This window comes from Asparagus officinalis, chromosome 5 (assembly GCF_001876935.1).
Source record: "Asparagus officinalis chromosome 5, Aspof.V1, whole genome shotgun sequence".
NCBI lineage: Eukaryota > Viridiplantae > Streptophyta > Magnoliopsida > Asparagales > Asparagaceae > Asparagus > Asparagus officinalis.
The window spans coordinates 122,857,347-122,872,503 of NC_033798.1; the positions used below are offsets into that span (position 1 = coordinate 122,857,347).

General features: G+C 39.4%; 2 protein-coding genes across 3 annotated transcripts in view; one reads left to right on the forward strand and one right to left on the reverse strand.

Moving 5' to 3' along the window:
• The window catches only part of LOC109841064 (nucleobase-ascorbate transporter 1), a 9,591-nt gene extending 7,840 nt beyond the window's left edge, over positions 1-1,751 (forward strand). Inside the window, exons 10-14 of the mRNA XM_020409928.1 lie at positions 1-2; positions 79-170; positions 250-327; positions 768-928; positions 1,336-1,751. The exon at positions 1-2 is cut by the window's left edge and continues 75 nt beyond it. Of these exons, the coding sequence (XP_020265517.1) occupies positions 1-2; positions 79-170; positions 250-327; positions 768-928; positions 1,336-1,548 (546 nt within the window). The 3' untranslated portion in view covers positions 1,549-1,751. The remainder of the gene's footprint in view (positions 3-78; positions 171-249; positions 328-767; positions 929-1,335) is intronic.
• LOC109841063 (small ubiquitin-related modifier 1-like) lies at positions 2,405-5,779 on the reverse strand. 2 transcript variants are annotated; one of them, XM_020409927.1, is made up of 3 exons: positions 5,187-5,779; positions 3,084-3,210; positions 2,405-2,699 (listed from the first exon to the last, which is right to left on the reverse strand). In XM_020409927.1, the coding sequence occupies exons 1-3, from the start codon at positions 5,219-5,221 to the stop codon at positions 2,619-2,621; spliced, it is 243 nt and encodes an 80-aa protein (XP_020265516.1). In that variant the 5' UTR covers positions 5,222-5,779; the 3' UTR covers positions 2,405-2,618. The 2 variants fall into 2 exon arrangements, with proteins under 2 accessions (XP_020265516.1, XP_020265515.1); XM_020409926.1 differs by having other exon boundaries at positions 3,084-3,233; positions 5,187-5,481.

Here is a 15,157-nt window from a genome sequence, read left to right on the forward strand (position 1 = left end):
TTGCATTTTGTAAAGATGATATCTTTTTTCTAGATGACAGTGGAATTGACCATGACAGTGGGTGCTATAAAATTTAAGGGAGAACGTGGGGCTTCTTGGTCTAACTCGAGTTGGCAGCCGTAGAGTTGTTCAGATATCAGCAGGGTTCATGATATTCTTTTCTATTCTAGGTTTCTCCCCTTCTTTTTCTCTGCACATTGCATATTTTACTTTGTTAGCTATTTGATATGATTTTCTCTGTTATTACAGGGAAATTTGGAGCTTTGTTTGCATCAATTCCTTTCCCGATATTTGCTGCATTGTACTGTGTGCTTTTCGGTCTTGTTGGTAAGGGGTGTCATCATTTCAATATTCATGTGTAATTTTGTTATAATTTTTTCTTCGGTAAATTGCACATAACCCTGTCATCTCTACCTTGATTAACGCTAACACCCCCAACACCCCCCTCCCAAAACCAAAAAAATAAAAAATAAAAAAACACCCCAAAACAACTCATTTACTAGTACTCAACATCCATGAAATGATATTTTTAGAAAGATAATTGCGATGCCTCTCTTCCTTACGAATTTAGGTGGCCTATGTACTACTAAATGGCTTGAGGGTGTTTAGTGCACCTGAAGGTATAGATGGAGGGAGTTTATGCAATTCACCTTCTTTTCCTTTGTTATGTTTTCTTTTTGCAACATCTGTAGGGATCTCAATTCTTCAGTTCACAAATAGCTCATGTGTAATGTTGTTCTTATCTTTTGCTGTTATCTTTTTGGTAGCATCTGTTGGGATCTCGTTTCTTCAGTTCACAAATATGAACTCGATGAGAAATCTCATGATCACCGGACTCTCGCTGTTCCTTGGGATATCTATTCCTCAATATTTCAGTGACACTTTCAGTACTTCTGGTCATGGCCCTGTAAATACACGCGCAGGATGGGTTAGTCACTTACATCATCATCATATATATATATATATATATATATTCTCATTATATATATAAAACATTCTCATATTGCTTGGATTTGTTATTAGCTAATTTATTTATAGCAAAAGAGGGATGGTTCTTCAGTAAGCTTAACAAACTATTTAAATTGATAAGGTAGAACATCAAGCAAACTAAAATTTTGTTGCCCATCCAAGTTAATTCTGCAAAAAAAAAAAAAATTGATGATTAGTGGTTTCATGGCTCAGGTCCATGATCAAGACAGGAAGCTTATCTTAGTTTGTTGCATATATTGGTATTAAAGAATAATAGGAAGATATTTTTTCACTGCCAAAGTTTTTAGTCTCCTGTAATAATGTTGGAAGTTGAAACTTACATAACAATGATTTTGTTTCTTGCAGTTCAACTCATTTCTAAATACCATATTTATGTCGCCGCCAACTGTTGGACTAATCGTTGGTGTATTTTTGGACAACACTTTGGATGTGGAGAAGTCGAAAAAGGACAGGGGCATGCCTTGGTGGGTAAAATTCCGAACGTTCAGAGGAGACAACAGGAACGAGGAGTTCTATACGCTTCCATTTAATCTCAACAGATTCTTCCCCCCTACTTAGTATATGAGTTGAAGCTCGCTCTAATGAATTTGAGCTCCTCCATTTTGTAATGTAATTGGTAGGAAGAAACTGATATAATTTAGATGACTTAAAGCTGCTTATGCCGGATCCTTCTCTTCTAATTCCGGCATTTCCTTGTATTTATGGAAGGACAAGCAATTTGATCTTAATTTATCTTTCTATATATGCTATTATTGCATTTTGAAATTAAGCATGATTTCTTTTCTTTGGCTTTGTCAAATGTCTCATGAGTGAGGAATCATATGATCTGGGGAATTTGATTTAGGGTTAATTGCAGATAGACCGCTGCACTGTTGCACATTTCTGGATACCATGCAGCTGTCACTGCGAGTAACCCATGAGTGAATTTTTGACTCTTTTACCCTTGGGAAAAGAGAATTTTTTTTTTCTTTTTCGGCAAATAGAACTCCTGAGGAGTTAAAAAAGTACCACTGAGGGGGTCTGTCTACAACAATAGAACTACAGGAGATCTATCTACAATGGGTGATAGTAGAGACTACAGAGGGTCTATCTACAATTAACCCTTTGTTTGTTATGAGATGTGTGCTTGCCTGTTTTAACTTCATTTGTGTGTTTTGCTCTCGGTTCTCACGATTGATGGCGAAATTATACTTCTGTACATGCTGTTTTTACACAAGTTAGGGGGAAAAAAAGAAAAATAAAAGGCTTCCTCTCAGATGAAACAGAAAAAGAAAGAGATAAAAAAGCAAGTTGTTTCATTTGATTTTTTTTTGATCCATTTTTTTCTGTCTACATAGATGTGCTCTTTAATTATTCATAGAAAATAATGAAATTAACAATGTAGAGCATTTGTAATCGAATCAAATGAGCACTACCCAAAATAGAGTTCATAAGTAACTTCTCACATACACAAATTAGTAAAAACAGAAGAAGATACTCCCAGACACAAAACTACCCAAAATAGAGTTCATAGTCATTTAAGTGTTACTATTGGCCAACTCCAATTGACCCACAAATACTGAAACTTCAAGAAACCATGATTTAACAACAAACTAAAACACTTGTAGCACTAGCATTCTGCTAGAAAATCATTTGCTTGTCTTCAAAATTGAACCACCACCATCCATGCTCGACATGGCATCGAGCCTATCGCCGTCTTCCAATCCTGCCTGCAAAATTCAATATACATAATCTAAGATCAGAATGTTTACATTAAAAAAGGAGATTAATGGGTATCCTTATCATAGGAGGGGATTTCCTCCTATGACGCCTCTAAAATCACATGATTGAGCGATATTATGGATGATCCGCTCCGTTGAACTTGATCTACATATTCTAAAACCTCAACACACCAAGTTTGGGGTGAATCCGTCGTCGTTTGATCCTCTATCGAGCCATGTGAAAAGTTCTATTCATTCAAAACCGTTAAAATTGATATGAGTGGATGAAGAGTCAAACGACGACGGGTTCACCCCAAACTTGGTGTGTTAGGGTTTTAGAATATATGGATCAAGTTCAACGGAGCGGATCATCCACAATGTCACATATTATACCTTAGCAACAGTATCCCATCCCCTAACGGGTCGGCCTTCATGAAGAAACCTGAGCGTATTGATCTGGATTTCCTTCTGCTGATAGTAGACAGCCATGAGTTTGTGGAGTTTCGTAGATTTCTTCATTCTGAAACAGACCTCAGAACCATCCTGGCAAATGAGAACATATATAAAATGCTAACTTCCAAAATCTAGTAAATGGACGTCACAATTCACAAAACCTCGCAGAATTTATAGGTATCTGAACTTTCAGAATTATATTAGACCCCCTGAACTATCGGAATTCTCATAAATGACATTTAAAAGTCTAAACTAGCATTTTCAAAATTAGTGGTTTGTGTCTTGTGTATCTGATACATGGAGACTATCCATACATATATTATCATGAAATTGGGCTGTCGGTTAAATTCGCATGCTCCTGCATCAGAAAGAAGTAGTGAAAGCTATATGTTTTGCCTTTTGTCAAATTTTTGGCTCAACATGGTTCTTCTATTAATATACATCCTTTGAGTTTGTTTACTTGTAAATGAACTCTTTCTCACAGATAGCTGTTCAAGGAATTGTTTTACCCGTCAAAGAAATTTTGGCCAGGACATGGCTATTGTTGTGGGTCCAGCCCACTTTGTGGCAAATATTAATTTGCAAGCCCAAAACTTACTTATTTGTTGTGGCCCATTCTATGAGTAAGGTTTGTAGCTTCTTGGAGAAGCTTTGAGAGAGGGCCAGCTGTATCCCAATAAGTCAGAAGAGGGCTGTTGGGGACTGATCATCTTCCACGCAGAAGAAAAAGAGAGAAAATCAGAGGGTTTGAGAGAGGCTGCCACTGTTCGGATTCTCAGGACCAGTCTTCATCAAGTCGTCCGATCAAGGTGCAATCATGGTCCGATTTTGCTGAAACTTGGTCAGCTTGTTGGGGACACATAGGGCTTCAATCTGAACGGTTGGATCGTCGATGTGAGCTCCGGATCGTCGAGTATTGCAGATGGACAGAACCTCTGTGTTTTGGTGATATTTCTCACTTTTGTTCCTCAAATAATGAATCTCTTATGTATGTTCCTGTTGGTGGGTTGTGAAACTTTGTGAGACTGATTTGGGTTTCTTTTACCCTCAACTTATCATAATAAGAGAAGAAGTGGTGTACTCCTCCAGTCCCGTGGTTTTTACTCTTCACATTGAAGAGGTTTTCCACGTATAAATCGTGTGTTGTTTGCATGCTTCTATTTCTCTGCCTATTTCATAATGCTTGGTGAAAATTATCAGATATAACTTGGGTCTTGAAGATTGGTTGTCTTGTATTGATCTTGTGGGTGTTAGTGTAATTGTTTACTACCCCTCTTGCGGCCCTACAATGCTATAAAATCTAGGGGATTTTTTTTAATACTATTCCTTAGATCTTTAATATTCTGAAATTAGTCCCAAAAATCATTGAAATTGCTCTTTAGTCCCCTAATTCTTATTTTAGTTTAAAACTAGTCCCTCACATCATTAAAATTGCCATTAGGCCCCCCTGTTCTTAAGATATTTTGTAATTACTTCCTTCAATCAAGATTACAAGCAGCAATCAGAGGGAGGAATCAATTTGAAGCAACTTATGAAATTGGGCAACCTAATAACAATTTCAACGATTTGAGGGACTAATTTTGAAACAACATATAAAACTGGGGGACTAGATAGCAATTCCGATGATTTGAGAAACTCATTCGAATTATGAAAGATTTAAGGGTCAAATATTGGGAAGGCATTGCCTGCAATGCTCTTGATGATATGTCAAACAAATTGGTAGACAAAAAATATAACAATTTCAGCTACTAGTGATATAACCCCTCTGAGAAAAAAAAAAGATAAAAAAAAGGAACTCCCAAACAACTAGATCTCTAGCAAGATTTCAACGTAAATCTCTAAGACATGACAATTCCTTTCTTATCCGTTACCTTAACAGAAATATCAAAGGACATGTTAACAAAATAAATAAAACTTTGCAAAATGTCAACTTAATGTAAAATTTTAGCTTGTGTGCTCATGACATGATCACTGTATTAAATGGTTATTTGAGCCTGAATCCAACTCAAAACTAAGAAAAAAGAAAAGGGTTAGAGTAGAAACCTGGCCCCAAACTGAGATATTGATGAGTTCAGCATCAGGCTTTATTCTTTTGTTGAACTGGTGTGTTCTTCCTGTGGTCTTGCTGTGTTCACTGAAGCTTGGAGTGCTCATCCTCTCTCTCTCTCTCTCTCTCTCTCTCTCTCTCCCTCTCTCCCCCCCTCTCTCTCTTTGCACTTCTTTCTCCTATTATTAATTAATGGGATTTGTAAGGAGGGGGCAGTTGAAAATCTAGTGAATAATAATAGACTGAAGCTCAGTCTTGACTACTTTACTTTCATCCTTATTAGGAAAGTTCATTCTCTCTTATTGGCAAGTGTTCAGTATAAATAGCAGAGCTATGCTTTGCACATTTTAAACTGCATTTATGTCTCTGCCAACCAGAAGTAGCTTACTGATAAACAGAGAATCAAAACTTATTGTTGTATTATGGCATTACACTATCTATTAGCAGAAAATTATGTATGAACAATAGTAGGTATTATGATCTTAACTTGAAGACATTTAAGATTAATATCTAAAAGATTCTGATCATCCAATGGTTTAAAGTTGGCTTATCCCAGAGGCCCTCTCTTGTATTTTCTGGCATTTCTTTGTCTTTATGGGAGAACAATTGATCTTTTACTTATCTTTCTATATATGCATAATGACATCGGATTCAGATCCTGTCTACTAAAAAAAAATAGTGGAGAGACTATTACTTAATCATAACCATTGACTATTTAGTTTATGATTTTATCTTTGAGTGTAATTTTGGAATAAGTGCTAAACACGGGTACCGTGAGTGTTAGATTTAGAATGTACTACAATCACCCGTTAGATAATCAACGGTTGGAATTTAAAATAGTGGTCTCTCTGCTACTTTTTTTTTGACAAAAAAGATGGATTACCATAACAGTAATCCAGCCAGTTAAATTAACATAAACTGGTTGTTACATATAATGTGCACATCCCTAGGGCTGTCCATTTTACCCGCTGGCCCGGGCTCGGCCCGGGCCCGGCCGGGCCGCAGATAATCAACGGTTGGAATTTAAAATAGTGGTCTCTCTGCTACTTTTTTTTTGACAAAAAAGATGGATTACCATAACAGTAATCCAGCCAGTTAAATTAACATAAACTGGTTGTTACATATAATGTGCACATCCCTAGGGCTGTCCATTTTACCCGCTGGCCCGGGCTCGGCCCGGGCCCGGCCGGGCCGCCGAGTTGACGAGATTCATTTCACGGCTCTCCTCATGTATTGGGACAGCGATGCCGCTAAGGTTAGTTTCATGAAATTTAGTTTATAATTTTAAGATATTATTTCATTTTATATTTACAGAATTTTTTTTAAAGAATAAATCCACGAAGGGGTCAGAAAATAGAAGAAAGAAGCTGCATGACCATCACTTGGGCTCACACTCCTACGCCAATCTGGAGGATGTTTATTGTCAAGATACGGTATATGTCATTTAAAGATTTAAAAGATCTTAATGTTTAGTATGATTATGAAATCTCATAATTTATAATATGACAGGGGAAATCATTAATGCCGATACACTTGAGGGCCAGAGCGGCATATGGTACTTTTCGTGAACAATATAGGGGTGATGAGAGGAATCGGGATAAGATCACAAAAAATCTCGAGTTAGTGGTGAGATTTATACATATCTTGAGTAGTATTATTAATTCTATTTTGTTAACATTACGAGGAAACGAGAACACAAATAATATAGTCATTATCTTGAATTAACCATAAATTTGTGCTTTAGGAGGGATTTGAGAACGCATCCAAGGAGGCTGCATCTGTCTACATTTCGCAGGAGGAGGAACAAACCGAGCCAGACCCTCACATGCTTTCTGCAGAGGAGAACATCAATCTCACACAGAACCTGATGGGTCATAATAGGTAAGGATGGTGAAAAATCGAATCAATTTGAATACTACATACTATTTATATTTGTTTACCATTATTGAATTTGAGAGCAAAGTTTAATATTTATTTCTCCCTAATAATAGGAGAGGAAGATATCCTCTACATGGTGTCGGAGCTTCACCTGGTATAAGCATCAGATCGTCCACAGCATCCTCCACACCATCTACATCGACGAGAGCAGCCACAAGCAGTTTCCAGGCTATGCCATTTGTCGCACGTATCTCTGCCTTCTTGATTGACAAAATTGACCCGGAGCTGCATATTCAGGTGACTAATGAGATGACTAGAGTTGCGCTGACGGCGAACTCGATGGACGATCTCATGGGGTATGTTATACAATATTTAGGCGGTGCTATTCCTTATAGCGCGTATGGTGGTGTCATACGGATCATTAGCTCGATTGGCGATAATTCCGGCGCTAGACAGAGTAGTGCTCAGGTACCTTATTTTTTCTTATATTTATAAATTTATTTTTATCTAATATGTTATCAAACACCACATAATGATTATTCAATTAAACATTCAGAGTGGAGATATTGGAGGGAGCAGCACCCGTTCTCGTAATCGGGATAGAGATACCCCCGCCGACGACGATGGATGAGGTTTTTTTATTTTTAATGCAATAAACAGTTTTATTTGTTATAACACTACATTTATTCATGTCGTGTATCATATCTTAGTCACTGGCATTGTTAGTATATATGTTGTTGGATGTGTTTTAGACGGAACTGATTGATGTATATTTTGAAGTGGATGGTTGGATTTGTACAATGTGTTGGATTTGGTTATATAGATGTTTTTGAATGGAATTGTTATGAATTTTGATTATGATTGGATAGTTGAATGTGGCGTGTACAGTATTTTCTGGATGTATTCAAATATTAATGTAATTGTACAGGGAAATACAAATTGTAATTAATTTTTTTCACTGTAAAAAGGCAATCTAGACGGAATTCCGTCTAGTTTGAATCAAACTAGACGGAATTTCCGTCTATGTTGTTAAAAACCAACCTAGACGGAATTCCGTCTAGTTTGAATCAAACTAGGCGGAAATTCCGTCTGGGTTGACAATCCAGACGGAATTCCGTCTGGGTTGACAATCCAGACGGAATTCGTTGTAAAAAACCAACCTAGACGGAATTTCCGTCTGGGTTGACAACCCAGACAGAAATTCCGTCTGCGTTGACAACCCAGACGGAATTCTTTATTCCGTCTAGGTGGACTTCCGTCTAGATTGATCAACCTAGACGGAATTCCGTCTAGTTTGCAGCAATCTAGACGGAAACAAAATAAACCACTCAAACTAGACGGAATTCCGTCTAGATGACCTAATCTAGACGGATTTGCAATCAACCTAGACGGAAATTTCCGTCTAGGTTGATCGTTTTTCTACTAGTGTGAAAGGCTTAGATTTTAAATTACAACAATAAAACCAATATCTAGCTTGACTGAGTCAAGGTGACCTAGAAAGCAAAAGAAGTTCAACAGGTTACTACAATTCAAAAAAAAAAAAAAAACACACAAATTGTTGAGAATTTTACCGTCGCTTTGAAAACTGAAAGCACGTCCTCCTAAAAGGAAAGATGAAAGACTTCGATGCGATTAATTCCAAAATAAATTTGTACTTGTAATTTGTAACTGATTTATCAATTATTAATAAAGAATATGTTTTTATCATTTCTTATTTGTAATTTATGTCATTTTAAGTAATTAATAAAATTATTGTTTTTGTTATTTTTCTTGTCTTTTTTTTATAATTTATAAGTTAAATAACATTAAAAAATTTTGGAAAAAAATAAAAAAAATAAAAAAAAAAGGAAAATCACCCGGGCCAGCCCGGAACCTGGAAAAAAATAAAAAAAATAAAAAAAAAAGGAAAATCACCCGGGCCAGCCCGGAACCCGGCCCGGTCGGGCCCGGGCCCGGACCCGGCCCGGTGTACCCGGGTCCGGGTCCCGGTTTTGCCCGGCCCGGGCCCGGATTTCCGGGCCGGGCCGGGCCGGCCCGGCCCGGATGGACAGGCCTACACATCCCCAACCAAAAATGTGCACTCAGATCCCAACTGAACTTACAAAACAAACAAAAACACACTTTTGCACAAAGTATTAAATTTCCCAAAACACTTATCTACTACTACTAAACTAAAATAGTAGTGAGTTCCATACTCAGCAAAAGTTTTTAACATCAAAACATCATTTAAAACACTGCATCCAAAGATCATCATTCCAGCTGAATCACAGAATTTCCAAATGCTCCTGTTCTTTCTTCCTGCAGCTCCAGCAACTTGTAAAGCTCCAGATAGCTCATTCCTCTTTCTTCTTCTCTCTTGAAGCCTAGCCGCTCGAGTAGAAGGTTGAGAATGTCAAAATCTTGCTCAAAAGCTCAAGAGACCCCTTCTTCTTGTTAGAAAAAAGTCTATCATTAAGCTCCTGCCATATGCACCAAATAACAGAACAAATAATAACATCTCTTTCCATCTTGCAATCAACATTCTCACCAGCAACCCAATTAATCCAAACTTTCTTTAAATACTCCATTTTAAAATCTTTCTCAATTTTTAATTTGAACTGTATAGATCTCCAAATTGAGTATACAAACTCACATTCAACAAACAAATGCGTATGACTCTCTCCTGATTTAGAGCATCGTTACTTTTTTTTTGTAGTGGATGAGATCCAAATTTAATTGCATCTTGAAATTAAGCATGCTCTCCCCCCTCCACTTTGGCTTTTGTTAATGTCTTATGATCATCTTAAGGAGATGTAGATTATATGAAGATGAGTTTGTTTGTTTATTAAAGATTATGTACGCTTGCCTGTTTTATGTGGATGAGTTTGTTTGAGGGTAAATTACACTAATAACCCAAGAACTTTCAGCTTTTTACAGTAAGCCCCCAGTAACTTCTAAAGTCGAACTAGAGCCCCATTAACTATTGGAATTGCAGAAAACCCTCAATAAGTTTTGCATTTTGAAGATAACCCATATGATTGTGTTAATGTGTTGCCAACACAAAATGTGAAAAACGCTGTCATGGAAGTTATCTGCAAAATGCAGAGACTTATTGTTGGGAGTTTTCTGCAATTTTAATAGTTATTGGGGATCTTGTGAGATTTTACAAGCTTTACTTGGTTTTTTTTTTGGGGGGGGGGGCGGGGGGGTTGAATTTCATTGCAGAATCTGAATTCTCCTGAAGATTGGTGTAGTTTACACTTTCTTAAGTCAGTTTCCATCTAGTATATACATTTGCTCTTTTTCTTCATGAAAATATTCATAGAAAAGAATCAAATTAACAATGTAGAGCATTTCTAAGGGAATGAAATGATTCTGACTTTTCCTTCTCACTGATTCTCCAGCAACACTCAATAAACCATGTACCTACACAAATTAGTAACAATCAAAACAAACTCTCATACATAATACTATCCAACATAGAGTTAATAATCATAAGCATCATCATATGACAATTAGTACTTACGCCAGACTAAAACATTTGTAGTACTCTCTTATAATCAAAGGTGATGAACTCTGTTAGAAAATTAGTTATACGTCGTCTAAGTTGAACTGCCACCATTCATTGTGGACATGGCGTCAAGGCTATCGCCATTTTCCAATCCTGCCTGAAAATTTCAATATAAGTTTCAAGTGGATAGAATTTACATAAAAATGATATTATGAGTAGAAGATATACTATAAAGTGCGTATTATATTTATACCTGAGCAGCAGTCCCCCACCCTCTTCCTTCTGCTCACAGTAGACATTCATGAATTCGCGGAGTTTCAAACTTTTCGTGACTCTGAAATAGACCTCAGAACCATCCTGCAGGCAAATGACAACATAGATGTAATGCTAATGTAATAACTATTACTCAGATATCACTGGACCGCCTATAATTTTAAATCATATGGATTAAAACTCTCAGACTGAGAGAATGCTTATAATTATCAATTCTCCGATTCCTGATCTTGAACCAGTTTTTGGGCAGATTTTTTGCATTGGTGAAAATGAGGGTAGATTTCAAAATTTTGTAAATCATAGAAGACCGCTATGAACTATCAGAAATTCTAATAAACGCTGTTGACAAGTCATCAAAACATGAACTTAAAGTAACCTCCAGCACTCAGGGTACTTAAGTTAGAAAAGTCCAGAGGGTTTATATGAATTATAAAATCAGGGGGGGTTTGTGCAAATCCCTCCAAGATTCAGATGGATTAATGAAATTACCTGAAAATGAAAAGTGTTGTGCCTCGAGAAACCAAACCAATCGCCGAGAAAAGATAAACCAACACACCAAAATCAATAGCACAAACAATCAAACACCAGTTTTACGTGGTTCGGCAAGATGCCTACATCCACGGGGCAAGGAGGGGGGAGTTTTCACTATTAGAAATCAAGAGGAACAAACTAGGGTTACAAATCTCTCATAAACCCTCAACAATCAACTCTCAATCTCTCTAATTGCTCCTAGAATAGAAGCCCAAAGAAAACTCTCTCAATCTGCTCAAATTCGTCCTTGCTCATTACCCTAAAAAACACCCAAAGGGTATTTATACAAATCCAAAACGAAGCGGGTCAGAAAACAAGCCCAACTCAAAACCGCAGCGACGGTCGACCGGTGCGGTCGACCGCGACGACGGCGACCGTTTGCCTGAAGACCTGATCCTGAGCACCATCTCTTCAAATCTCCACCTCGGCGAAGATTCTACCAAACTGAGCCGACACCTATCAAACCAATACCTCAACTGTTGCATCCAGTACGTCATGGCAACGGACTCATGACAACAGACTCCAATCACAACACGTCGAGATCCAAACGGGAGTGCGAACACTCAACCCCAAACCAACTGTGTCTACTCACCAAACAACTGAGCCTACACCGACTACACCAAATGCCTCACTTGCTGAGACCCAAGTGGGAGTGCGAATACTCACCCCAAATGTCGATGTCGCTCATCAAATCGGCTGCATCATAAAGACTGCCTACGTATCCTATTGCCCAAGGAATCAAGCCTTCACGTAGTTCACCAATGGCCTCCAAAGGCCCTCAATCCAACCTGCGGCTGATAGCATCATCAACGACCCCAAACTGAAAACAGTCCAATACCTCCACCTGAGATGTAACAATGGTCGTATCCAAAACATATCCACCAGCTGCATCCAAATCAACCACCTCATCATCTGCATCCATAAATAAATGACTCCCACGCTGTGCCACCTCAGCTGGAATCCTAACCAATGCAGAATGACCTGAAGTACGTGGGGAAATCCCCACCCAATGTGGAGTAGCATCAACCTCCACCCGCTGCGATATCCCTCTAACCTGATCAATACTCTCCACCTGCCGAGAGTCTAAAGTGACAAACCTGCTCAGACTAAACTCAGAAGCTCCCCACTGATAGCCGAATGAACTCCTGAATCCCAAATGCGCAATCAGATCCAATCTCACATCAGCGATGTGACCAAGTGCTGGGTAGCCCAATATCCGACGCCAACCAAAATCTGAAGCAGCTCCACCAGATCTAACAACTCTATACGCAGCAGTCGGCAACCTCATAAGATGACCCAAACCTGTCGAAGCCTGAATACCAGATCCACTGCTCGACAACCAATACCGGTCCTCCTCCAGAAAAGAACGGCTCACTGAATCCTTCATCTCATCACGTCGCCCCACTGTCTCCTCTCCTCTGAAGTGTCTCAAACTGCCATGAGCTCGGCACCAATGCAAGAAAGGACTCCTACTAGAACAAGTACGACTGGTAACCTTTCTGCCCATACGCCTCCTCCAACTGTTGCGGACTACTAGGGCTTTATACCAACGGGACTTGGTTGCAACCCAAATATACCTAGTACAATCCCCAACATAGAAAACAAAATAACGATTACCTCCCGATGATGCCTCCTCGGAAAGCCCCACGATTACCTCCCGATGATGCCTCCTCGGAAAGCCCCCCAATGCCTGACTGAACACCTCCAATAAGACCTCTCGATCGATGGATAGAAGTGCTGAACAATACCTCAGTCTTCTCGCTCATACCAATGTGCTCACAGGACTTTAATCTGTAGGTCATAGCACTCCTCAACAATCTGTGCACGGTATAACCAACAATATATCCCAGCACCAAACAATGCCACAGTCTAGCCATAGAAGTAGTCAGCGCCCTATCAACTACCGTGCTCCCAAGTAGATAATACAAGTTACTCCGCCTGACTCCCTTCATCACAATTATGGACCCCGATGTGACCTTCAAGCGAGAATCCGCCAAGATCACCCTATAGCCTGATGCCTCCAATACCCCAAGTGAAATGATGTTCTTCCTCAGTTGAGGAACGAACCTCACATCAGCCAACTCCCGGATCATCCCGTCACTCATCCGAATCCGAACGGTACCAATACCACCAATAGGGCATCTGTGATCATTACCCATGAGAACAGCATCCCCTCTTTCCAACTCCTGAAAGCTGGAGAACCAATCCCTTCTAGGGCATATGTGGTACGTAGCACCAGAATCCAACATCCACTCGGTGGAGTCGGCAACATCAACTGACGGGAAGAGTTGGGCACGAATAGCCTGAAGAATCTGAATCTGAAACATCGCCACTAGCCTTGGCAACATTTACCTCTGAAGCTTGAATAACTTTCCCTTTATTCTTCACGGCTTGTAATTTTGGGCATTCGGCTTTCCAATGTCCATCATCTCTACAAAAGGCACACTGATTCCTACCAACTGCAGGATGCCCCCCTCTAGACTGCGATCTTCTCCCACAGTTTGGACCTTTAGCTCTTGCAACCAATGCCCCCGCAACTGGCTCGATGGAAGTCTCCTTGTCCTTCTTTCGAAGTTGATAATTCACAAGGGCTGCGGTGACCTCACTATACGAAAGAGATGCCTTCCCATTAATAAGAGTGAGGACGAAGGTCTCATATTCCTCGTCGGGCAAGGAACTCAATAACAACAATGCCTTGTCCTCGTCTTCAACAATGACATCTACATTCGCCAAATCTGCAAGTAGCTTCGTGTAGTGGTTCATGTGATCACTAATGGATGTCCCCTTCTTCAATTGGAAGCGATAAAGCCTCCTCTTCAAATGCAAACGATTTTCGATGCTCTTCGTCAAATATTTGCCCTCTAGGACCTCCCAAATCTTCTTTGCCGAAGTTTCATTCATCACATCATATTTAAGGTCTTGGGTAAGGCAAGACCTAATCACACCACACGCCGTTCTATTCATTTTATTCCAAACCTTTTCATCAATGTCGGCCGGTTTCCCGTCCAACTCCAATGTATCTTCCAAATTTTGCGCATTTAGCGCATCCATGACTTCGCATCGCCAAAGTCCAAAATTATTTGTGCCGTTGAACTTTTCCACATCTATTTTCATAGAATGTATATTCAAACTTTGGACGACCTTCACACCAGAAGAACCCTCCCCATTTTTATCTTTTTCAGCCATATATCTCAAAGCACCACCAAACTAATGCGGAAACAAACGAGAAATAGATCCAAACTGAAAAAGACGGGATTTTTACTGAAAAGATCCCACCTTTATCACCAAACGAAGCCCTAGATGAACTTCTATAGCGATCTACTCCTCCAAAATAGCCCAAGCGTAGCCCGGTGCTCTGATACCAATTGTTGTGCCTCGAGAAACCAAACCAATCGCCGAGAAAAGATAAACCAACACACCAAAATCAATAGCACAAACAATCAAACACCAGTTTTACGTGGTTCGGCAAGATGCCTACGTCCACGGGGCAAGGAGGGGGGAGTTTTCACTATTAGAAATCAAGAGGAACAAACTAGGGTTACAAATCTCTCATAAACCCTCAACAATCAACTCTCAATCTCTCCAATTGCTCCTAGAATAGAAGCCCAAAGAAAACTCTCTCAATCTGCTCAAATTCGTCCTTGCTCATTAACCCTAAAAAACACCCAAAGGGTATTTATACAAATCCAAAACGAAGCGGGTCTGAAAACAGGCCCAACTCAAAACCGCAGCGGCGGTCGACCGGTACGGTCGACAGAATTCCAGAGAGTTCGGCGGTCGACCGCGTCGGTCGAC

Excerpts from the sequence above, each read along its gene's own strand:
- LOC109841063 (XM_020409926.1), bottom strand. The coding sequence starts at position 5,297 with ATGAGCACTCCAAGCTTCAGTGAACACAGCAAGACCACAGGAAGAACA. Across the intron at positions 3,234-5,186 it reads ATATCTCAGTTTGGGGCCAG|GATGGTTCTGAGGTCTGTTT; the intron begins GTTTCTACTCTA and ends CTCATTTGCCAG. Across the intron at positions 2,700-3,083 it reads GATGGGATACTGTTGCTAAG|GCAGGATTGGAAGACGGCGA; the intron begins GTATAATATGTG and ends TGAATTTTGCAG.